The sequence below is a fragment of the Hippoglossus stenolepis genome, chromosome 1 (genome assembly GCF_022539355.2).
Source record: "Hippoglossus stenolepis isolate QCI-W04-F060 chromosome 1, HSTE1.2, whole genome shotgun sequence".
NCBI lineage: Eukaryota > Metazoa > Chordata > Actinopteri > Pleuronectiformes > Pleuronectidae > Hippoglossus > Hippoglossus stenolepis.
Genome location: NC_061483.1, coordinates 18049422 through 18075899, shown reverse-complemented (window position 1 = coordinate 18075899; position 26478 = coordinate 18049422). Strand labels below are relative to the sequence as shown.

Genomic DNA, 26478 nt, shown 5'->3' with positions numbered 1-26478 from the left:
AAAGGCTAGTGGTTCCCCACCCCCTGGTGTATATTGTAAATTTCTTTTCTTTTTTTAAATATGGAAACACAAACAAATAAACATACACTAAATGTATGAATTTAAAAAAGATCACAGAAGAAAATGTTTTTTTTTTACATTTTATACAGATTTTCTTTTGCTACATTTAAGCTTTTGAGTTTCAAAAAAACAAACTATAATGAAATCCTTCATTCAATTGTCGTTCACATTGTCCTAATTTAATGACTTAAACAAAATACTAATTATATTGAATTCTTGTAAAAAAAAAAAAGAATTATATCTATCGTGTGACTAAAAAAGCTATAAGCTGATAATTATTCAATAATATCCATCACTACTTATGTTGTGCAAACACCATGTCACTACTTTCACTTTAAACTAGTTTGCTTTGTTTAAATGATGTTAGCAGAGATAATTCGAAGATGTTTTCCTCTGTTTGAACTCTACCATGGTTGGAGCTTTCACATACTTCATTAACATACTGTAGCATGAAAGATTTAGACTCTGCTTGTGACTCAGGGTGAAGCATGTCGTCGAAAACGCAGTGTGAGATCAGCCATCAATTATTTAACAGCCCCCCCAACCTCTAAATTCCTCTTAACAGGAAGATCTATGCTAGTCAGCTCATATATAAACAACAAAACTCCTCTACAACAGAATTACATCTTTATTTTCCATCCCCCACAAAAGGCAAAATGTATAGACAACATACTTCTTTCGATAAATGTGGTTTTGTGCAACTCTGACAACAAACTTTTTCTTCTCCGTGAATTTGAAAGTTCGCAATTACAACAATGTTCTACATCTATTCTTTTAAAAAGAAAACACTGGCACATTAATGTTTAGACCCTGTGAAAATAGACTGTAGTTACTACATCAAAATCATTACTCAAGTCTCATTTTTAAACATTCTTTATGTAATGTAATATTTGGTACGTCTTTCATGCTGCACACTAAATGTATCAAATATGGAATTTCTTTTGTCATCGGTATTACAGTTTGCATAAGATTCAGAAAAGGTTGAAAAAGAGCGAGGCTGCTTAATGTGTCTGACGCCTCGTTAAATAGTAAAAATGCTCCATTTAACTCATCATCACATTTGCATTAATGAGGCACTGTGTTTGTTTTATAAAGTCGTTTTTAATTCCAAATTAATTATGTCACAAAGCATAAAACACATTTTCGTCTCACTACAGTGAAATCAGTACAGTGTGTTGGTGTGTGTTGAATCTTTGTCACTGTTTATTGGGAGTGTGTGAACTCAGCTTTACTGTGAGAAGCAGGTAGTAAAAGTTAATTTAGTTAATATAGTTCATTCCCTTTCATGGAAATTTACTCTTTTCGTGCAGCCAGTCGAGTATGAACTTTATTAACCAGTTCAATTAACCTGGATTATTAGATTTGGTCTTAAAATGCTAAATATGCCAATAAGAATAAAGTGATAACGCTCCTTCAACCCTACAAAGCAAAGTGGGCTCCTATGTAAACCTCTGTAAGTCCTATTTCACCTAATGTCCTGTAAAAAATGTAAAAAAATAAAAAAAATAAAATAAGGCAATCATTTAAACTTGAAATGCTTGTAATTGTGTTTGAGCAGTGATGTAAGTGAAGTATTAGACATATCATTAAGAGGTGGTGGTGCAGTTGTGTGCAGCCACAAAAGGAGGAAAAGGCGGGGAGATGTGAAATTAAAATTCACTTCAAGATGGATGAGCTCTTTGGTCTCAGTTTGCAACTTCACAACAAACCTAAGTTCAGAAGCACATTCATTTCACATTAAGTCATGACAAATATGTGTCTGGAAATCTTAAAACCACTCTGGAGTTTACAGGAAGTTGTAACATGTTCTAAGGCACATGTTTCATATGGGTTAAAAGCATAATAAGGATAATGATTTGTCCTGGGAATTACTCATCTCATTCTGTTTTGGAGACCAATGTCATAACTGCCTGGATTATTTTCAGTGCAACATGTTTTCAAATGAAGAAACTTTTGCAGGAACAAGTAGTGATGAGGGGGTCTGGTACTGTAGCACTCAGACAGCATATATACGGTTGTTCGAGTCCTCTGATTGGTCAGGTTTCAGGGAACAAAGCCAGTTTGAACGTGTCATACTGTGAGGTTCAAGTCGAATGTCACGAGTCACAAGGTTTTGCATTTTAAAGCATGTCCTGTCTGACCAATGTAGACTTATTCCCTAAACTCCTCCCCTCACGTTGACACTCAAAGTGTGCACTCTATTAGCGTTGAAAATCAGCACACACAGCAAATGTAGCATCTGGGGAAACTTAACTAAACCCTGAGCTTCTGTCTTGTTATGGCAAAGGCACTACATTAGCATCTATCTCTTTAAAATCAACTCACAATGGATAATGTTGAGCTCTTTCTCAACATTCAGCAGGGAGCCATTGTTAACACATCTTGAAGGTTCAGTGAGCACTTATGGTCATAGAGGAATATGCAGGCAGGGTATGATGCAGAGTTCCATTTCAAACCTCAGGGTGTGTTCAAACATACAACCAAGGAAAGGAGTCCTGCTTTCAGATGACAGACAATGTGTATTTAGCGCTACAGTGTTGCAGTGTAAACAGTGGTGTTAGCATTAACGGAGCAGAGTTTGTATAAAGCAGTCACAAAGAGTTTAACTGGTGGTAGAAAACCATTAGTGAACACAGTTAGTGCTGTAGACTGTGTTTGTGTAACTGAACAGATACATTTCAGGATATATAATAACACTAAGAGCAAAAGTGGTTATGTTGGTTTCTGTGTTTATCCCTGAGATTGTCTGTGGCACAGTGCAGCTCATCACTTAATGAGCTCTTATTTCCCACTCAGGCATCAGTACACTTAACAAAGTCATTCAAAACGATTCACTTTCTTGGATATATACACTCAATTTACAGTAAAACTGGAAAAAAACAAAACATGAATATTAAATTCCAAACAATGAGGATGCAAAACAATTCCTTCTTCCCAATAAAAAAAAAAAACATTCCACATGCTGACGTGCACTTGTATTGAGCCGGCAGTTCGAGGGCAGACTCCTGCCAGTGGTTGCAACAGTCTCTGCGTCGACTCCAGTGCTTTAACCAGCTGTGAGCGTTGACTGGAGTCCATTAGCTGCCCTCTGCTCAGCTCCATCAGTCGAAGTCGGGCATACACTTAAACCATTTGGACACACGGCCATGACTCTTGGCTGTTCTCCCCTGTGGGCCCAGTAGCCCGTCCACGGAGTGACCGTACTCACTGATGGAATCTTCAACACGCGTGATGTACAGCCAGCTGATTATCACACCAAAGAACTAGAGAGAGAGAGACAGAGAGATAAGCCAAGTGCCGGAAAGTAAGGAAGGAATGTCACCGTTGGTGCTTGTCATTTGTTGATGTTTCCCTCACTTGAATCCTACCCCCAGGTCTTAGTCGTTTCCAAAAGGGACGCGAGGAAGAGATATGACATGGATGCAAAGAACTGGAGACATCCACATTAAAATCATCACCCAGATCTGGCTGATTTAAACAGACAACAGAATCTTCCTATGACTATATTATTATCCATGACAGGGATAATAATATGGGAAAATGATCCACAATGAAAAGAATCTATCTCATGAATGATGAATGGGAACTGCAGACATCTTTAACGATGGTGAACCAGATACATTTTTTGTGTGAGGAGACATGAAATTGGCCAATGAAGCCTGTTATGCTTGTTAAAGTCCTGTATGTATGTAGATACCCTCTTAGATTCATTGATAGCTGCCAGTGAGTGTGTGTGTGTGTGTGTGTGTGTGTGTGTGTGTGTGTGTGTGTGTGTGTGTGTGTGTGTGTGTGTGTGTATTTGAATGTGTTATGTGAATTTAAATGAGAGGGCTGAGACAGAAGTGACAAGATGATGGAAAATAGCTTTCATGTCTCTCATTCCCACATCCTCTAATGGATCTTATGCAGGTTTGGAAGTGTCACAATATCTTCTGGAAAATGTTTTTAACGCTAGAAAAACTAAATTTTTCAAAAATCACATCGCTTAAATGTAAGATATATTTTTCTCAATCGGTTTATGTATCGAGAATTTCGCCTGCTTTATTTGAAACTTCAATGAAAAGACCAGCATGCAAAACGTTTTGTGAAAATTGCACTGCTTATTTTCTCCCTGGGAACAGCGTGGAGTTGTCAGATGAACCCGAGGTAAAGCAATTTACAGTTACTGGTGCGTCAGAGTTGTTTTCATCAGACAGGCTGTTGAATATGGATAAAGGTTTTTCGTGCTTCTGATGTTCACAAACATTCTGGAACTAAAGATGCACCTGTTCCGTCATTGTGAGACTTTTAGCAAATATTTCGGTGAGTCTTTGATACCTATGAAGGTTCCCTTCTTAAATGTTTGCTATAATTATCCACCCAGGGACACAACAGAGGAGAGTAGCCCTTACACCAGTACAATAAATCTTGAGATGGACTTAATCCCTTTCTCCTCAGGCAGACCAGTAAACCTGCCTGTTTCTGTAACTAATGGTCTTGTATGTAACAATGCACTCAGGGATTAGTGGCTCCTCAGTGTGTGTGTGTGTGTGTGTGTTTGACAGAAAACAATGACTGGTGCTCCTCAGGCATACCCATGAGCCAATGTGCTACTGCTTTTGTGCTTGCATGCATGACACATGCACTGGACCCCAGATGAAAAATTAAAGCAATAGCCCTGTAGTCTCACATGGTTCCTCAGCGTGCGTGCGTGCGTGTGCGTGTGTGTGTGTGTGTGTGTGTGTGTGCGTGAATACCTGCGGCAGTAGGATCCCTAACAGCACTCCAGCCATGATCTTATAGTTGTCTAACAGCCAGATGAAGAAAGCATCAGTGCAGCCTCTGATGTGAATGACTTCAATCAAGTCCAAACGCTACGAGAAACACAACACTTCTTATCAGGTAGGTCCAGTTTTCACAGTTTTATAACATTTACACCTGAGAAAACACAACAATAATATATTTTACCTGTGTGCTGAGTTATCAAACCCCAACAGCTGCACAAATATGATGGGTAATGTGTTCTGTGTGGTTTGGTTTGTATTTTTATTTTCAAATTCTATTTCACATTTTGTGTATACTTGTAGAAAATGGCCTGGGGGCTTGCAAACAGAAAACCTTGAATTACATCCTGCTTCCAGTAATATTAAAAGCTTTATTTCCTCTGCTATTTTTTTTATATATCTGTGCTTAAATCAATCATGAAATGCTTTTATTTGTGAGTTGCTGAAAGGCTTTGCTGCAGAAATGGTGAGAACCACAAAGTGCACATAACAGCCACAGACGCACTGTGTCACTGCAGGGAAAACATCCTGCTGCCAGAGAAAAACAACCACCACCATCACATAAATCTACATAAATACACAGCATGTGTCCGACGTTCTGACACTGCCAGCGAACATTATTATGATCTGGCTTTTAAAGCAAGCGCCATAATTTAAACTGACTTTAAAACAGAGGGGCACCTGTGACACTTTTTAACTCTGAAATCGTGTGAATATCCACACAATTATATGTAAACCTATATAACCTGTATGACAATAAACATGTCCAAACATCAATCTTGTCTTAATTCAGTCATGTAAATCAGTCTTACCTCTTGTTTGAGCACATTGCAGCCACACATAGTGTTGGCCACTTCATTAGGCTGCAGGAGAGAGAGAGGCAGAGAGAGAAAGACAAGAGTTAGAAATAAAAAGACAGTGAGAGACAGACAGTAAAAACACTGAATAGTTATGAGCATCAGGAGTCCACAGCAAACAGAGGGAAATATGCAGGGTTGCAATCAAAAGCTGAAAACATCATAGACTAAACAACTGAAGTTTTAAGCAACTATTGCAAGACTTTGATTCGTCACTGGAGCTCATGCTGTTAGGTCAATGATAATGAACAATGCACTTGCACATGGACCTCATACATGAACTAAATATGATTTAAATGAGAATTGAAGTGACCCTTTTACCAGAATGACTATGAAACTCAATATGTGAAAGACGTCACTGGTATCTATTTTACATTTGTACCAATTGACTACAGTCTAAAGAGTGCACATGCATTTTACTGTTCATATAAGAACATAAAGACTGTGTGTAATTCCAGTATTTTCCTATGTTAATAGAATAAGCATTATAAATAAATCACAGTTGTCAATCAGCTGCAACAAGATGTGATCAGTTTAAGCTTTTGTCCCCGCCATGTGTCGTCTCTGGCACACAGAGTTGTGTCATTTGCCAGATTTTCCCTCCATCACCACATGTCAAGAGCAAATTGAACTTCTGTGATCTGTGAGACACTTTTTCTCAATATGAGGTTTTTTTCTGGATACATTTATGTAGAAACGACAAACGCTGCTGGCAGTGGATCTACATATTTTAATAGTAATGACGGATAAATTAAACTCAATGTGAATAAAAAAGTTAATAAAGAGAACCCCCTCTAAAAATGTATTATTGCTTCACCACTGTCCAATATCTTGACTGTGATAAAAGCAGGCCTGACTACAGTAAAAATATTATTGGCTGCCATTAGGTAGCTGAACATTGTTTGAGCCCAAGCAGCAAGAACTGCAACTTCACTAGACACAATACGATACTTAAATAACGGAAGGAAAAACAAATTACAAGCACTGAAAGGATAAAAACAATTATAGACATAACATGTAGGGTAATAGGAAATCAAATCACTTTATTAATTAAACTTTTCATTTCAACTGACTTAATAATGTCTGTTGTAATAGACCAAAAGACTCAATAATGCAGCATTGTGAGTCAGTTGAGTTAAAATCTTAATGCATAGCTCTGGTAACTGAATTAAATATTGAGGACACAGGATAAAGGATTGGTGAGTTCAGTTATGAGGGATTATTCATCAATTTAGTTGTCTGAATAAAACCTTTTTGTTTGTTCTCTATGAACTCTGGGAGAGTGTAGGTGTATAAATTACAGGGGAACATGTGATGTTTTGTGTGGGAGAAAATCACCTGTCTTTGTGTGTGTGTGTGTGTCAGCGCACAGATTTAATCACCATCATCGATATGGATGGTATTGACAGCTACAGTTAATGCGGATTACAACAGTATTTATTTAGTAAGTAAGAACCATACCAACCAAAGGAAAACTACAACATTCAATATGCATGAAAATTGCTTTTTATCTTTTAAAACAGTACTGCACTAATGTAGATTTGCACTCCTGAAACACAACACATGCAAACAAGGACACCAATATTTCCAATATTAGCCAGATTAAAACAATAGTCTGAATAAATAATAGTCTGAATAAGACACTGTGAAATAAAAAGCACTTTCTGATTACCTTAACCTGAATAAGGTTATACTCTGAATAAGAAATAATCTTATTAGGACTCGTAAAGTATTTTGACATTAGTCACATTACGTAGACATTTAAACATCTTCATCACATTATAGAAATTACAGCAGTTACCAACTGCTTGACCAATCATGCTCTAGGTTTGAGTGTAAACAGGATGGAAAAATAATGAGGAGATGAAGCTTTTGCAAAATTGTGCATTTAAAATTCTGGCGGGAAAATTGTATGATGAAGTGGACATAATGTTGATGTGAGTCATAATCAGATGTACGGAATATGAATGTAATATTCTATAAGCAACTCATGTCCCGATAGATAATTAAAAAATTGTCAGAATAAGGTTAATAGCAAGATTTTTTGTGTCCATGTAAACATAAGTGAAATATAAAAATCTGGACATTAGTGTGCATGTAAACATTTAAACACATTGAGCTCATGATGATGTGCAGGCCTTGTTTTCTAGGTTTCTAGTGCTGTGTTGTGATGAAAACAATATAAGTACAATATAGTCGTACCACCTACTATGATTGTGTACTAGCAGCAGTAGTAAAATAACTGGTTTAGTTGTGATAGCTGAACCCAAGCTGAAACGGAACAGATAACACTGGGATTCTATATTAGTAGTTTAGCAGTAATAGTGCCAGGAATGGTGTCAGATATTGTCAGCAGCAGTTAGTGTTGTGATAGTAGTAAGAGTTAAAGTAATTGTGGTACCTACCTTAGTAGTAATGCAGCAGGTATACGGGACACCGCAGGCCATTGGACCAGGTGCAGAACAGTTGTGGTACATGTTGACCTCCCAGTCGTTGTACTCCTGAGCTCCACAACACTTAAACTGCCAGAGATGAGACAAGTGCAGAGATGAGACAAGTGCAGGGATGAGACAAGTGCAGAGATGAGACAAGTGCAGAGATGAGACAAGTGCAGAGATGAGACAAGTGCAGAGATGAGACAAGTGCAGAGATGAGACAAGTGCAGAGATGAGACAAGTGCAGGGATGAGACAAGTGCAGGGATGAGACAAGTGCAGGGATGAGACAAGTGCAGGGATGAGACAAGTGCAGGGATGAGACAAGTGCAGGGATTGGAAGAAGGAAAGAAAAACAGAGATAAAAAACGAGATGGAGAAAAATGTATAAGGTGAGGAGGAGATAAGAGTAGAGATGGGGTGGGCAGGAATGAGGGGAGGGATAAAAAGTAAACAACTTTCTATTTCTTATTATTTCTGCTGTGCTCAGGCAATGCCAGTAACATTTTGCGATGATATGAACCATAATTAATGATGATTTGCATGTAATTACGAGTCTGTTTTTCAAAGTGTGCGTTTGTCTCCCTCCTACTTTACCTCAATCTGTGGACAGGTGGTGGTAAGGCTTAATATTTGCTCTGAATCACTAATTTAGACAATATCAGTTTGGAAATGATATATGATAATCATAAGAAAATTATATATATATATATATATATATATATATATAAGTTATATTGTTTGGTGCATCATGAAGCATTTGGGTAATTACATGCAAATCAATAGATTTGTGAACATTTTCCTTCATGATTGTTTTGGATTCGCTTCATACTTTATGTAAGTAATGGAATCATATCCAACGAGCAATGTGCAAAGATTTCAGATTGTATTTTCTTTAGATTTTTAGATACAACCGGAATATTGATCAACCTGATCTATATAACACATTTCATGACACAGTTACAAAGAGCTTTACAGGAACAAAAATGTTAACTAGAAGGGCCCTCAGACAGCATCTACCTCCAACAAGGTTAACGTCCTATCTCACTGTGGTAAAGAAAAAAGGGAATCAATAATTCTGGATCTTGCGGTTTATCAAGATCCATTCCACAATGTCATGGGTTCTTCCTTGGGTCGTAACCCCCCCCACAAACTAAAAATAATTAAATAAAGTTTCTCACCTATATAAGTGCATAGTGCTCTTGCATGACAAAGTGAACCGTAAAACAATACTGATCATCAATGACCAACTAATAAACAGGATAAGTTGAGGGAATTTGGGATAACTTTTGAAAATATTTGCATTGTTGGGTGCAATATCATCAAGTATGACACAAATCCAACATGGTCAGTCAGGAGGCCTCCGTCAATTTGACCAATGATTAACTTTGTCCCCCCCTCTTCAGGGATAAAATACATAAATAATTAGCATGTTATGAAGATCAAGACCACATCGCTCTATGTTCTCTTACTCACATTAACAAATAATAAAATCCAAAATTCATATTTTTTTCCGATACACAGGCTCTCTAACTTATCGTAAACACTCAGGCAGCATTTGAAAGCGGCAGCCTCAAAGACCAAAGTGTTTCCCCCAGAATCAATCTCACCTAGAGACTCCACTGATTCGTGCCAACCTCCTGCTGTTGGTTTACGGGCACAAAATAATGTGACAGCAACCAATTACATTTATTGTCCTCTATTCCAGCCATTACTGAACAAACCTTAAAAAAATTTAAAAAAAACATTATTTCAAAGGGCCAATAAACGAGGCTGGAGCAGCTATCTATAGAAAGATAATTATTTTTGCTTTCGGTTGAGAACTTCTGAGTCACAATGACTGAAACATGGTTTCAAACAACTTCATTATTTGGTATAATTGACTGTTTCTGTGTCAAATCGTGCTGTTTGTAAAAACTGCTCTGTTCAGCATCCCTGATTATTTCATTTTTATTGAATAAATAAAAACTGAGATAATTCATTCTGATGCAAAACACAAAGACATTTGTCATGGTGGGTTGTTGAACTCCTCAGGGCAGTTAAGGCAAAGCTGTAACAAAGAACTCTAATAGGATGCAGCTGTTACTGATGTTATTAGTGATGTAGAGGTGGGGAGATTTCTCGACTCTCAGATGCGTCGCGCTACGGACATGGAGGACTCTGCATCGATGCAGAAACAGGACAAAATCGATTCATGTTTTGCGCTACTTTCATTTCTTTAGCGATGTCCTATAACAAGGCTGGTTTAAACTTAATGAATGTCAAATCAATGTGGAGAGCACTAACCACTGTTACAGACTGACTGGTGTTGTCTGATTTTTTAATTGAAAACCTTATTTTGCAAATTACAGCACAATTGTAATAACAGTAACATCTGAAATGTTTTAATCTGGAATCAGTTCCATTTCTATTTGATTTGTATTTTCACTGGGGAGAGAGCAGCTGCAGAGCTGCTGCAGATAGTAAAGACTAAAAAACCCAAGAGTCACCATAAGCTGTGCTCTGCGGTCATTTAGTGAGACAGATACTTTCTTGGGAGGGAGGAAGTGAGTCCAAAAGGCAGTAAAAGAGAAAAAGAGGACAAACAGGACAAAGGGTCAGACTCAAGAGAGACAGTAAGAGAGGATGAGACAAGAGATAAAGAGGAAAGGTGAATAAATGAATAACAATGAGTGGGCTCTTTGGCAGACAGTGTGATCATGATGTCAGGCTGCCAGGAAGTAAATATTTCCTCCCGATGGTGTGACAGCAGAGAACACCAACTCTGGGTCAGGACCCACACAAAGGTTGCAGTGAGGCAAAGCAATTATGATGTGATTCATATCTGTAACTGTAAGGTATTAAATCAACAAAACATTACAAGTTCACACAGGCAGAGTAACAAGTAGGTGCAGCTGTACAGTACAATGCAATTCATCAGTCATGCAGTTAATAATCACTTTGGGAAGAGTCATGTCGAGTGCAGTTTTTAAGATCAACCTGAAGCTCCGATCTCTCAAAACACCGGCCAACACCAACGAGACTGCAGAAGATGACTGAAGTACCTCTCACACTATAAACTGTCCCTGCAGTCACTTTGCAGACGACTGTTGACTAATATTAAAGCAAAATATAAAGTACGTAAAGAATTGTGACCAGTTATTCTAGTGTTTTCCTTTATTTTCATCTCTGTCATAATCAAACACTACTTCTGTTAGACCCTAAAACAAAGGGTAATGCCTTATATCACAGCCCGGAGTAATTACTCCAGAGTTACAGTGCACCAATCAGTGCATACATGTAGTATATCTGAGAGCTGAAGTTATGGATTAAGGGGGTAACAATTTTGGGATTCTAAAAACAATTATTTATACTGCAGTTATATTTGAAGTACTGGGTACCTATTCTATTACTACAGGATTTGTGGCTCAGGAGGTCGACTGGGTTGTCCACTAATCGGAATGTCAGTGGTTCGAATCACAAACTCCTTCAGATTGCATGTTGAAGTGGCCTTGTGCAAGATACTGATCCCCAGACTTTACCATCAGTGTGTGAATATATGTGTGATAGAGACTCACTGTACCAATGTGTGTATAAGTGTGTATGTGTTTAAAATTTGTCTTTAACATTATTGCATGCTGATTGAAAGCTAAATTAACAATAATGATATCGATGGGGAGTTTTTGATGCTGACCTGTTACGTTTCGATACCTGATGAAGTTCCTGTTTTCAGTAAACAAGGTTTTACGGGCACAATGGTCCACTGTGGGGGTATTAACTCTGCAGCAACTGCTTCAGCATTCAAATCAGCCTGACATTATTTGATTTGCATGAAGCGTGACTTTCATATTGAAATGTTCTGTAAAAGTTTAATATGTTAGTATTTTATTTTCATTGTGTTAAAAGTTAAAATGTCATATAAACAACCTCTACCGTTCCTAGAGTAGTAAGACGTTAAGTTAATAATCAGCCTCTTGTTTACAGCTGAAGGTGTTAGCATCCCTCCATGATTGAAAAGGACACAGTGGACAACAACAACAACCAGGAGGTAATCAGTCAGTGAAACACTGGCAGACAGCTAGTGGCCACGTGATGATAAGGAGGAACTCTTATCTTGTTGTAAAGCAGCAGAGGATCTAGAGTAACACAACCTGACCGAACAATCAATGGCTCCAAACGAGAATGGACTGTTCCTGCCGATGTTAAGCCAGCCTCCTATCTGATGGATGGATACAGTCTTAAAACTGAGCAATCATCAATCAATAGATAGATGGACAGGCGGAGTTATTGATTGGTCAGTTTTGACAGGGCATCATTGACTGGATATTTTAAATAGCTTCACTACCACTACACTTTGATCGCCTCTTCATTTCATAGGTTTTGTTAATACATTTTTTTCCTAAGGTTGCATCAACTAAATATATTTAATACTCACGTGACAGTCCGGTGGTCAAAGAAAGAAAGAAGCTGTTTTACCTCATTTTAGGGTGTTACTGTTTAGTTTAATAAGAGATGAAGCCCAAGCATATGCTCCTCTCTGACTGTTAGTTTGTTTATGGTTTTATATGGTTTTTAAGGAATATTTATGGACAGGATTTGTGAAAATCACGTGAAACATTAGATTTATTATTTATCTTTATACTAACATTGTAAATATGACATTATGATTCTGTATAATCAAATCAGAGTTTGTTATTTAATGGTTTGAAGACCCTCAGCTCCATCCCTACTGCACTGTTTAACTGTAAAGGCCCTTGAGAAAGATTGGAGTTTTAGAACCAGAGTCTACCCAGTAGCAAACAGGGGATGGAGCCGTGGTAGAGAGGTGTTTATATATACACATTTTAAAAAAGTTAGTTGCACTTCGACAGAAAATGTGCGATGTAAATAAAAATGGCCTTGACTTGCATTGACAAAATGGCTCTCGTGATGAATCCAGAATGAACTTATAAATATGAATGATCTCTTTTGTGTCACTCACAGCAGTAATGAAGTCAGCGTCCGTCCAAATGACGGAACAGCTCTGTTGTTTGCAGTGCTGTGAAACGTGTTGATGCAAAGCACATAATCCCAGAAGCTGTGAGAACACTGACAGCTGTAACTCCTGATTAAAAACGATCTGGAATATTTAATCTGTGTGGTGTTTGTGAGGATGGGCGTCTTGATTCGCTAAGGTGTCCTCTGACAAATCAAAGGAAAAATGAAGCTTATTGCAAAAAGGCACAGCAGTAGTCAATATTATTATTAGTGTTTTGAATAGGCAATGTAATTGTGCTCTTTGCTGTCTTTCTCGGTGTTGAAGACAATGGAATCGTTTCTGGTGTAATAAATGTCAAATTCCCATTACAATACTGAGGACTCATTAGTATTTTGAATAACTAGGCAATGTAATTGTGTTGGGGAGAAGCGCTTCACTGTCTTGCAGTGTTGAAGACAATAGAATAATTTCTGATGTAGTAAATGTCATATTTCCATTAGAATACTGAGGAGCAGTGGACGGAAAAGGTCAGATTGGAATTAATTTGATACAGGATATGATGTGACCTGCCACTGATCCATGTGTTTGTGTTGTGGTTAGAGGATGGGAGTTTTCTCATTTCCTGTTGTTGAAAACCTGATATGTGTTTTACAGCTGGATCCAAAAGCTTAAAGGTGTCTTATGTAACTGGAAAGACTGAGTTTTTTTGTGAACACATCTACGAATTGGCGACACGTTTACAAACTTCAATACATTTGAATACAGATTAGAGTTTTTTTGTTTTTTTTTTACATTTGGCACACACACACCACATTTGCAGATTCCTGTACACATATCAGAACAATCTGATTATGCACACAGAATGAGGTGATACAACACAAGTCTCCACTCACAGCTCTGCTACAAATGCTTATAAATATGAACCTGAAACCAGGGAATATTCTACAATTTTGCAATAAAAGGGACAAATTATATATTGATTGGTGATTGATTGATGAAAGTGGTTGCCACACAGGTATACCACAAAGTATTGGGTTCAGTATAAACTTCTTTTATTTTAAAACTTTTTAAATGGTGTGTTCCCTGAACAATTCCCTGTTTACAATTAGGTGTTTGCCCTTTGTACACGTAGGTTAAACTGAAGACCCACATGTTTTCTCAGCCTGTTGATTGTCCATTTTTAGCCTTTTATTTTATCTTATTGTATTTGTGACAAGGCTGATTCAAACACTGCAATGTTGATTAGGAAATATTAATAAAGAAGTGGGAAAATCTAAATCAATCAACAATCGCAGCAAACAAACATGGACTGATACTCTCCTCTATGATAGGATATGACATGTAATTATATTTTTTATAAAACACCTCCTGTTGAATTTACACTTCACATCGGTCCTGTTAGTGTTAGGGTTACAGTTGACATCCCTGATCTCAAACTTTATCCATTAGAGTGATGTCCCCAGTCTGGTTATAAGGCTGCCCAAAGCTGATAAATCACAATATTACAATGCACATAACACACTAAAATAAAGTATACTTGGTCAGGTGATATAATCTTCAGGGAATAGGGGAATAAAACATCTGTAAATGTAGGTTGAGGAGGTTACAGAGCACACCCAAAACAGGTGTTTGGAGTGATAACGATGTAGTACTGCATTTGAAGTTAATAAACACGTGCAGGTCAGGCTAAGTAGTTGAGTCGAGCAAAAATAAAAATGGCCAAGTCATATTTTGACATAAACTTTGAAGTGTAATTTTTTGCCGTCTCTCCAGCAACAACAACTTTCTGGCAGCACATAAACAATTGGCACTGATGACAGAGTCTCTCAATCAACCAAGACATTCATGAATGTCTTAATATGAAATTATTTGTTTGGCCCCTGAAGCTTTGAACACATCCCAGATTTAAAATTTTGACAGATTACCATGAAATTTTGTGGAAGGATGTGGTATGGGTCAAGAAAGAGCCAAATACATTTTGGTGCGGATCCCGACAAAGCGACAGATCTAGGATTTTCTTTCCACTTTCTTTAACATTGTGAGAAGTTGTGTTTTTTGATATTTTAACTAATTTCTCTATGAATAATACATGAATCTTGATTAATTGACATTTTTTGTGGACTGATCTCTCTGTGTGCGTTCAAGTTGGTGCAGATCGAAATACAGATGCAGATATAGCGGATTCAAATGTTTTTTATAAGGGGATTGTTGAGCGGGGGCAAAAAAAGGTGCTCTAGTATCATTCTAATTTCCATCTGAGCTCAGTCCCACAAACCAGAGAGAATAAAAAAAAGAAATCTCTCATTCCAAATATCCACAGCTGATCTAAATCTGACAGAAAATTCAACAAGTGCATCTTGATCATAGAAAGAAACATATGAATGGTAGCCTCACCACACATTGGCAGATCAGAGTAACGTAACTACAAGCTGACACAGTTCCCCAGATGAGGAACTTTACCCGACTTTCAATTCCTAAACCTTCATATCTCACAACCAGCTAAGTAACTACTTATGTGGCTTCAATCATCCAAACTATCATTTGATCAAGTCACAATCTGGTCACTCTGCGACACGGAGTGACGCCTGCAGACTGAAGGAGCATTTGTTGTTTCTCTTCTATTAATAAGAGGACTTGCCGGCTGCTTCTTAATTTCACTGTGTGATCAGTCTGACACTGCATCACTGTGTACTTGCTAAAAGTTGGCAGTGAAATCCTCAGCTGCTGTGTGTGTGGCAGGATGATGGACTCTGGGAGCAGGTGTACAGTGTTGGCTTGTCACATTTCGCTCAGTATTTTGGACACGACTTGCTGTGATTATCCAAGTTCACTGATGGTAGTTTTAACAGACCTTGAATCAGACGTGTGATGGTAACCATGGTTGCTGTCTGTTCTGTATGTGCATTATTTGAACGTGACCTTTAAATTGAGTCTTTTGTTGACAGGAATGTTTTGGTGAAATGACAGAAAAGTAGGAGTGGTATAACCTTACCTTCTTCTGAACAAAGTCCATGATATTTTTGAAGTCCAGGTCATCATAGTAGTTGACTATGCCCTTCCGGATGTTCTTGTTCAGTAAGTCCACCGTCTACGTGAGTAAAAATACATAATACAGTTAGGGTGTGTTCAAGGGACAGAGGGGGGTCATGCTACCTTGTTGTTTATGTCAATGTCACAGCTGATGGACCATCAGTGTGTCACACAGGCAGCTCGGCTCTGCAGAGGAAGTGCTGTGACTAGTCAAGGTGACTGATCCACTGAAGTGGAATATCAAAATGTGTTGAGCATCAGCGAACATCTGTCACTGACAATCTGGTGCCGAGGGGTCACATTAGGTTAATGTGTCAATCTATCCACAGACTGGAAATACATATTTGCAGCTTGGAACTCCACTTAAGTAAACTCGTGGAAAGTTTGAATTTAGGAAGATGTTAATTTATTCTCATCATTTACTGCACTGTACTGTTTGTAATTCTTTAGTTTTAAAAACTCCGCAATGGAGGTTATGCTTTTGCCCCTGTCCATTTGTATGTTGGTTTGTTTATTGTCAGTAGGATTATGCAAAAACTGCTAAACTAATATCCATAAAACTTGGTGGAAGGAGGGGAGGAGGGTCAAGAAAGAAGTCATTCAATCTTAGGGTGGATGCAGACTTAAAGAAATGTTAAATTGCGAAATAGGGCATTTATAGACATTTTCACAGAATTTTAATGCATGGATATTGATGAAAAATATATTTATATTTAGGGGACTGATATCCAGTCAAAAATCCCGATCTGGCTGATTTAAATGTGGTTTCATGGGGGTCTAGCTGTTGTTCAGTAACAAATAGGGCGAGAAACCTACATCAATGAGTAGCTGAGATAATCTGGATTTAGTGGGAATCAAAAATTGATATGCATCTTCAAGAGAAGAGAACAATTTTCAAATGAAAATTACAGATTTGGTGCAGAATTAAAGGAGACTATTGGGCCTCGTCTGAGGTACGTGCTCTACTGAGAGCTATTCTAGTTTCTAGTTTATTAGCCTTGGACGTGTTTTCTTATTCAGGCCTAGCAGTGCTCTGTCTTCACGTCTCTTTGATGAATTGAGACTGCTACCCTCATGAGATTTAAGCAAATGAGCTTTTCATTTGATTTATTTTCTTCCTCCTCTGAACATACCAGGCCCTCACAGTGAATCTATTGGGCGAGACATTGCCTTTTAAACCACATTACAATAAGCGACTTTATAGACATGGACTTAATCTACTAGTTTCCCTTTGAGACAGATGACACTGAACCATTATTAAAGAACTCATCACAAGATCACTTGGTATTTTCATCTTAAACATGGCAGTCATGGAAATGAGCAATAGAGAAAAACCTGTCTTTATAAAACTCTACTTATTTGGCCAAATGTAAATGAGATAATGGTAAAATAAAGAAAAGACATGCAAGCAGCTGGACATTTACATTCAAATGCATTGCAGGACACTATTTAAAACTATAAACTATTTAGAAACTATAAAAGTTAATTTAAAAGGAGGTCATTATTAAGTTTAAGTTTGCAGGGAGGTGGATGTGTTCCACAACTGAAGACAGAGGCAGCCTAAAAGACTAAAGGAGAAAGAAATGAAGAATTTGAAAGAAGGATTAGAAGGAAGAAATGTGTGAGAGAGAGACAGAGGATTAAATACAAAGACAGGTCAAGCATACCAATATCACACAACCAATAATCCTATCTCATCTTGAGCAGGTTCATTCTGATTATGGAGTCCCTGTACATTTCCAGACCAGAAATATGTGCAAATAAGATTTCAGTCTGGTGTCATAGTCCCCATTTAATAAAGATAATATACCACCTGCATGGTTTAGTTCATTATTTGTTTAAAATATGCAGCTGACATTGATATGGCATTAATACTTTTTTATTTATGACCAAATTTAGCTAGACCATTTCTATTACCTCGCCTGATGTATGCAGTGATACTGAGACCATAGGACGAAAATGGAATGTTATTTAGATTTATTTTTCTAATCTTAGCCAGACATAGCTGAGGATGGAAGTGTTTCTAAAAAATTATTGATCAACACCAGGGACAGCTCACCTGGTTGCGGAACACCAGCGCCAAGATTCCTCCGAGCAGCTCCAGGATCAGACAAACTGACAGAGTGTACATGAACTGTGATCAAACAGATAACAGAGAAAAGAACAATTATATACTTAGACATATTTACCTTTATACTAGTGAAATAAAATTCACAATAAACATAAATAAACACAATACATTAAAAAATTACGAATTCAATAATTTGTAGTTTAGAAATTATACATCAGGGTTTTTCAACACTGTCTTAAACTATATCTGTTGCCAAAGAGGCAGACATCTGTGCTCTGTTTGTTTGTGTGCTCTGAAAGACATCAGTGCAAAAGGGGATGTCTGTCTGTCTGCATCACTGCAAGAGCATCACTGCTAAAGAGATGCTTTATAAACAGATTTTAGCTCATATGAATTCAAATGAACAGCACTATGAAAAACACAGAATTAAACATTTACATACAATAAAGTCTAAAGTCTTAAGTATTAAGTCTTTTACTAAGAATCTAGGGGCCACGTACATAACTTGTGTACAAGAACACCACTCACCACTTTCAGTAGAGTTAGATTATCTCTCAGTGAGGCCAAGACTCCAATCAACGAGACTATAAACATGACAATTCCCAGGACGATCAGGATTACAGCGGGGGCCAAAAACATCCCCTCCAGCGTCTTGAAGCGTTGTCTCTCCACCTCAGCATAGATACCAATGGCAAGGAGAAATCCACCTATTAACTGGAAACAAAGAGGAAGTAGATAGCGAGGCTTAGTCATCAGCTTTGACATAATGGGAAACAGGTAGAATTTGTGAATTATTATTATTCAGCAACTTTAAATATTCGTAACACACACAAAGAAGCATGAAGCTTTGTCTCCAGGTTGACAAATGTAAAACACACACACACACACACACACACACACACACACACACACACACTTTAATTAGAATCATTGGAGTTTGGTCAAATCTAAATTCAATATTAAATTAGCTAATTAAATCAAAAATAATTTCTATTAACAACTTTTGAAAAAACACTGAATTCTTTAATTATGCTACATTAGTTAATAGTATAAGATATAACACATATAGTTATAGTCTTATAAGTTCATATGTTCATTAATGGTTAATGTAAAGAATCACTAGGATGACCACATGGCATTACTCATTAGTTGTGATGGTTTTATAATCAAATAAAGCTGTAAAAACGCAGAACCTGCAACATGTTCATTAACTTTCTTTTGATTTTATTCCTATTTAAGCCTCTCGTATTTAAGCTGCTATCCCATTTCTCTGGATGTTGGTCTGTGAGTGGGCCACAGGAGGATATCTGGAGGAAACCACAGAACTTCAATCAGGCGACCCCCTGATTCTTCCTCTAGTGCCACCAGAGGCAGAAAAACAATAATTCAGTCTGTGAACTTGACTCCAGCTCGGCCACCAGCTCATTTTGTAGGCTCATCCTATTTGATTTAACTGTTACTAGGCTAATTATAAACTTGGCCACTATGTTCACCGGGGAGTAAAGTTTTGCATTCAAAAAATGTCCAGATAGGGAAAAAAAAAAGGTTATGTTCAATTGATCATGTTGACAGCATGCCAAACTGAACCACCAGGAAACGGACGATCTGCCTCCGAGTGCCACCATGAGGTGGACATTTGTGACTTGGATCAACTCGCATGAAATTTGTTACGTACATTTATTATTATCGGAATGAATTGCAATAACCTGGAAACCCACCTGAGTTATTGAAACCTTTGTGCTTTCTGCCAATTAGGAAAATGCTATCATGCTAATTGTGCTAAACCAATATGTTTAACATGGTTGTACCTGCTTCACCTCGGGCATTTTAGCATTGTCACTGTGAACATATTAACATGCTTGCTTTAGCATTTAGCTTGAAGCACTGCTAGGCCTAAGTGTAGCAGCACAGTGCTGTGCTAGAATGGCTGTAGACTAACCTTGTTTAATCTTCCATGGACAAACTATCTATGAAAAGCTGAAACTGAAAACTGACCTCTCTGAGCATTGGCCTGTCTGTAGGAATCTCTACAGCCTCGATAGCATGAAACTTCTGCTGTGAGCCCACACAGAGTAATTAGTCTAATTATAATCTGCATTTTCATCCGACTGGAGAGGACAGATAATGTAGCATTATTGTTTATAAATGACAGCTTTCTTTAATTAGGTTCTCAGTAACACTTTGTTTGACACACACACACACACACACACACACACACACACACACACACACACACACACACACACACACACACACACACACACACACACACACACACACACACACACACACACACACACACACACACACACACACACACACACACACACACACACAGCCTTACCCCATCTGACTCATTGTCAATTACTCCAACTTAATTCAATAATCAATTGAAGCCTGACTTTAATATTTTGAACCATCAGTGGTGTGAAGCAGATCATTTGTCTAGACCGCACGCACGCGCGCACACACACAACTTTATGATTCTTTCAGTTGCTCAGTTTTTCATCTCTTCATCCATTTTTCTATTTATCATGATGAATGTAGGCCTGTGAGCAGGCAACTGAAGTAGTGACTGATCAAATCCCAATGAACCAGAGTGCCATCAATTAATTTGTGTTAGGTGGGTATGTTTTCTGCCTCACATGTAGCTTCACATTAACCTGTTGGCTGCTAAACTCAATACAAACACAAAGCAATGGTTCACCAACATTAGAGCTTATGCTTCTTGCACAAGGAACCAGAGGAAGACAAACTTTATATATATATATTTTTGCTTCCTATTGATAACGCCTTTTGAAAATCAATAAATAAAACAATGCCATGCTCCATTCATTCATTTTCACACTTCAAACTCACTGCGTTGGTTTTTACTCCACACCTTGAAGTCTAATGACTTCCAGGAACACACACACACACACACACACACACACACACACACACACACACACACACACACACACACACACACACACACACACACACACACACACACACACACACACACACACACACACACACACACACACACACACACACACACACACACACACACACAGAGAGAGAGAGCAGTGGTACACATAAAATAGCAGCATGTATTCCTCGACACATTTGCTGCTAATTGCTAATGGTGCAGTCAGCCTCCACATAATCTTTCTTCAGACAGGGAGGAGAGGAAGAAGCAAAGGAAGAAAGACAAATCTGAGTTCTAAAGGTCCGAGCAGTGTTTACACTCCACCATGATGTCTTTCCCTTACATGTCCCTGCTTGCTGTCTGTTATTGTATGCCAGCCAACCCCCAAACCTCCCTTCCATTCAGCCAAGAGCATTTTAAACAGAGCAAGTCTAAATTTCTGCCAACAATAAAATATGTCAACACTGATGAGTGATTATCTTTACAAAGAGTCTTGTGAAATCATTCAGGTTCATGTAAACCAATCTTAACTGAAATGGCTGAGATAATGCAGATGACTTGGTGACAATACCAGGGCATTAGCCAACACCTCAATAAAACAACTTTACAGAGCTGTTAATGTGCTTGACCAACCGCTATGAGGGTACGAGAGGGTACAGAGCTGAAACTAAAATGTAGCTTTGAAACCAGAATACAAACTGGTACACAGTTAACTGGAGCCTCAGCGCTGTGAGGCTCCAGTTAACTGTGTACCAGTTTGTATTCTGGTTCTGGTGAGACACTGTTAGATAAACCTTGAGTGAGTAAATAAAAGTTAACAAAAGCTGATAACACCATGCAGCGGGCTGAGGCTAAATAAACCCACAGCAACAAGACAATCAAAATGCAGTTTTTCTTGCGTTGCTCTGAGATTTAACTGAGAGGAATAAACAACTGATGGCAGTCAGAACTCATTTTACACACCGCTAATTATGTCCCAGTAATCAAAAAAATAACTTCTGCTCGGCCTACTACTGAATGCACTGTTTGCATTATGTCTCTACACAGAGTTATGGAATAGAAATGTATAGGTTCCCAATGACTGTAACACAAGACCTGTGGAGTTCACATCGCTCCCATACTTGGTTTTAGTTTTAGTTTTAGTCTTTGTCAACTTTAACACATTGGATCACACACAACAAAGCTAGATTAGATTAAGCTATTGTCTTTCTATGACTTTAATTATTTTCCACATTGAGAAGGAAATAAGTCACATTCTCTTACATTGTTCGTCCAACATATGCAATGTTGCTCAACTGTTTGCAGCTGTTCTCTGGCCCAAGGACATCCTGTCCTCTGCGACTGAATCAGTGTGAAGAACAGGTCATTAAAAAAATGGATCTTAAATTAGGAGCCAATAATAATATTTTTAACTAATGTGTATGTGTGTGTGTGTGTGTTTATGTGTATGCGCGTGTGTGTGTGTGTATGTGCGTGTGTTTGTGTGAACATTTGCAGATGTCTACATGTGACAATAGGAGGATGTGACAATATGACGTAAACTGCCCTTTGTTCTTAACAGTATGGTGCTGAGATAAACACGTACTTCAGAGACAGTGGGCTGTGAGATTGTGTCTTTAACGTGACTGAATCAATAAAAAAGTAAATATCACATTTTAATCTGTCTCACCCCCCCACCACACCCTTTCATTCTCAATAATAAAACCAATACTGACTCTTCTGCTTGTCTCTACAGCACCATCCCTCTCTCTCTCTCCATGTGTAAGGATTTTATATAAGTGATTTTCTTTAGCGCGCTGACTGTTGTCTCAATCAGATATACAATCTGCCATGTGGTCTATATGTGAAGGAGCTGCTGCAGGGTTTGGCTATGCTGCACAAAATCTTTATTCTGACAGAATGTAAGCCCTTAATGCATCTTGTTTCAGTTATCAAAATAATTTTGCTGGTGTCATTTCCTGGAGTCACATTTTATTCTTGCCATTTGAACACAAACTAATGTATGCAAATGATTATAATTAAAGAATTCCATGTGGTTTGGATATATATATATATATATATATAACATGGAAGTAGATTGTTTGGATATACAATATGTCTACTCACTTATGCTACTATCAATGGCTATATACCGCTATAACTACAACTGCTGCTCCCTTCATCTCTTAGCAGTCATACATTTTCTTATTTCTATTTATGTTAGACACTGTCTCAAATATTGTTATTTGCACTTCTGTCCATCCTGTTAGGAGCCCCCCCCAGCAGCTCTCTCTGAGCTCTCTCCGAGGTTTCTCCTTTTTCCCCGTTAATAGGTTTTTCTTAGTTTTTCATTACTCTTGCTGGGGGCTACGGGCAGAGAATGTTGAACCTTGGTAAGACCTGTGAAACAAATTGTGATTTGTGAAAATTTGATTGATTGAAAACTTGAAAAATACATAACTAAAGCAGACTGAACCACTCATGATTTGCCCGTGACTTTTTACACTAGTGCAAGATTTTTTAGTGCAGGAAGAGTTTTTCTTTTTACATGATTTTATTTTCCAACAAAGTCATGGACTGGGAAAATATGAATTCTGGGTGAGTTGGTTTGGAATAAACCTAAGTATGTTTTTTTTATTCATTTACTGATTCATCCAACGTAGAAAGGATGAGAAGTGCTCTTCAGGCAACACTTCATTTCACCTCTTAACTGCCTCAGAAATCAAATACAGCCTCTTATTCCTGTGTAGGTGTCTCTATTTCTCCTACGTTCTCCTTGAAGAAGTCTGGATCTACATCTTAACTTCAGCTTCTAGGGCCTCTGATGGCACTTGGTCGCCGGACATCGGCCCATTGTCCCTGTGAGTAATCCTGACGTTTGGTGGCGGCACAAAGTCATCAGCTTACAACTATCTCCAACATAATTGATCAGCAGATAACTTCATATTCTGAGAAGCCTTGTTGTGTACATTGCCATATACATCTCTAAAAGCAGTGGGTGAAATAGGGTTTTAAAAATGCTTACTTAATAAAAAAAAAAACACTTTTGAGAAGATGGTAATACTTAAAGCTTGAGTTCAAAAATGACCAAAATAGTCCGTTATAGAAAATCTATAAAGTCTTTAAAGACTTTCAGTTACTCAACCTTGTTCTCCCCTTTACTGTACTCTACTTACAAAGCAGTGGCACTTGAATTGTGCATTTCACAAGCACGACAACATCCTGTGCCGTCGTCATATTAGGGACACAGTAATGAGTCATGAAGACGTGGGCTTATGCTATTCTACAGCAAGTTGGCAGTTTCCTTCTGCGGGTCTATTAAAAGATGTAAGTATTCAATATTACCAGTACCAAGGAATTGCCTGGTTAGCCATTTTATTCGACACTTCCCTTTTCTGTTTATTTCCTCTTTTTCGGTATCGAATGTATTTATTTATTTGTCTTACACATGCTGGTCATAGATGCCCCTCATTTTTATCTCAATTGAAAAATACACTTTAAGCAAGAATGAGAATCTTACTGCACTTATTTTTGTTCTGACTTCCTTCTTTAAGTTGCATTCAACCCAACACTACTTCAAGTCCAATGCATTAATGTTGTGTGTGGAGATGTCCCAATACTGCAGAAAATGATGTAAAATATGCAGTTGCTGTACTGTTTTTAGAGCAGACAGTTTTTGGCAGTACTTCACACAGGAAGGTCCTACAAGTAAAACAGCGACATGTTATGCAAGACGTCAGTGTCGTGCTATTTAAAGAAAGTAATTGCTGTGTATTCCTTAATGTATTAATTTGTGCTCTTTTTGAAACTGACAGTAAAACTAGATAATTAAAGAAGATGTATTCTCTGTGTATTTGTTTTTCAAGGGGTTAAACCCGAGCCAGGCCATTCAACAATATCAGCAATCATTACTTCCATACAGGATTAATGTCATACAACAGATATAGTACAGTTTGGTTGTTATTCTTTTTTTAATGCACTGGTCAGTACTCAGTATTGGCCGATAAACAAAGTCCAGCTATCGGAATTGGTATCGAGGCGGGAAAAATGGCTTTGGAGCATCTCTAGTTGTGTGCCTCCTTGTGTATAAAAAAAAAAAAGGTATTTCATCTCCAATATTTTAGAAATATAAAATGCTTATAATTAATGTTAGGCTGTATATGCAGACAGAGTTGTATTATTGGGCTAAAGGACTGAAACCGTATCGGCCTAAGTGTCATTTACAGCACTAGACTGCGGTCATTTCGGTTGCTTTTTTGTTTTTTCCATTTACTGACGACAGGTTGCTGACTTATCATGTGGTGCGTGGCCCACACATGACTCATGTCGTGATACAGTCACACACACGGATGTTAAATACGGATTTGAAGACTTTTTTGAACACATTTTCAAATCTGTTTATACACACACACACACACACACACACACACACACACACATAATCTAAATACTGTTTGCAGATCCATGTACACATTCACAAATCTCATTTCGCATTTGGAGATTCTTCTACACATTCACCAATCTGATAATACACAGACGGATTGAGACTCACATTTGTCAATAGTGTTGCTACAACAACGGCCCCATACCCAGATACTTCTTAGTCTGAATCTACTGTTCCTCTTTCTCCTCCTCCTTATCTGCTCTCTCTCTCTCTCTCTCTCTCTCTCTCTCTCTCTCTCTCTGTGTGTTCACAATGACAGTGTGTAATACCAGGTAAGATCAAGGTGAAGGTGCACGGAGGAGGGTGTGGTCAGCCTGCAGCAGACACACGGTTATATGGTGTCATTCCACTCCTGCAGAATAACAGCTCTCCAACAGGTACAACACCTGTCGCTCACAGAACTAGACACTGAACTGTGCGCTGTTGTTCCTCGCCATAACGAGGGTCGCTTTTATGGAGCGGAAACACACACACACACTCACTCCCTGCCTGTTTGTCCCAGAGCTGTGTCCAGGCGCAGCAGCACGCGCCCCTGTAAGCGAACGCGGAGGTTACTTACCCACCAGACGATGGAATACGCGAACAGGGTGAATTTGAGGACGATGTAGGAGAACCTGTGGCAGTATCGTATCTCGTCGTTGTTGGACATGTTGTCAGACGGAGCTCAGTGGACGCCAGCGGCTTCCTACGCTGCTGCTGCTGCTGCTGACTGAGCACTTCCGCGTTGTCTCCACGGTGTCCACACCTGGAAGCGCGCGGCGGCCGGATGGAGGGATGATGGGAGGTTGGTGGCCTGACGTAAACTGTGGGTGGGAGACGTCATATGGTTAAAGGCCCGAGCACCGACTGTGTTAGTCCGGGGTTTTTAGGGCCCAGAATTCTCACGCTTCATCGGAGTCCCGACCTGAACAGATCTATTAGTCTTTAGGTAGTGGTGGTGATAGCGCCACCTACTGGTACGCCTCGTTT

General features: G+C 38.4%; 1 protein-coding gene across 2 annotated transcripts; it reads right to left on the bottom strand.

Annotated features, from left to right (window-relative positions):
- Positions 1 to 670: 670 nt before the first annotated feature.
- tspan15 (tetraspanin 15) lies at positions 671 to 26478 on the bottom strand. 2 transcript variants are annotated; one of them, XM_035160357.2, is made up of 8 exons: positions 26069 to 26478; positions 18701 to 18886; positions 18161 to 18235; positions 16064 to 16159; positions 8086 to 8202; positions 5636 to 5686; positions 4797 to 4913; positions 671 to 3323 (listed from the first exon to the last, which is right to left on the bottom strand). In XM_035160357.2, the coding sequence occupies exons 1-8, from the start codon at positions 26156 to 26158 to the stop codon at positions 3162 to 3164; spliced, it is 894 nt and encodes a 297-aa protein (XP_035016248.1). In that variant the 5' UTR covers positions 26159 to 26478; the 3' UTR covers positions 671 to 3161. The 2 variants fall into 2 exon arrangements, with proteins under 2 accessions (XP_035016248.1, XP_035016259.1); XM_035160368.2 differs by having other exon boundaries at positions 26073 to 26478.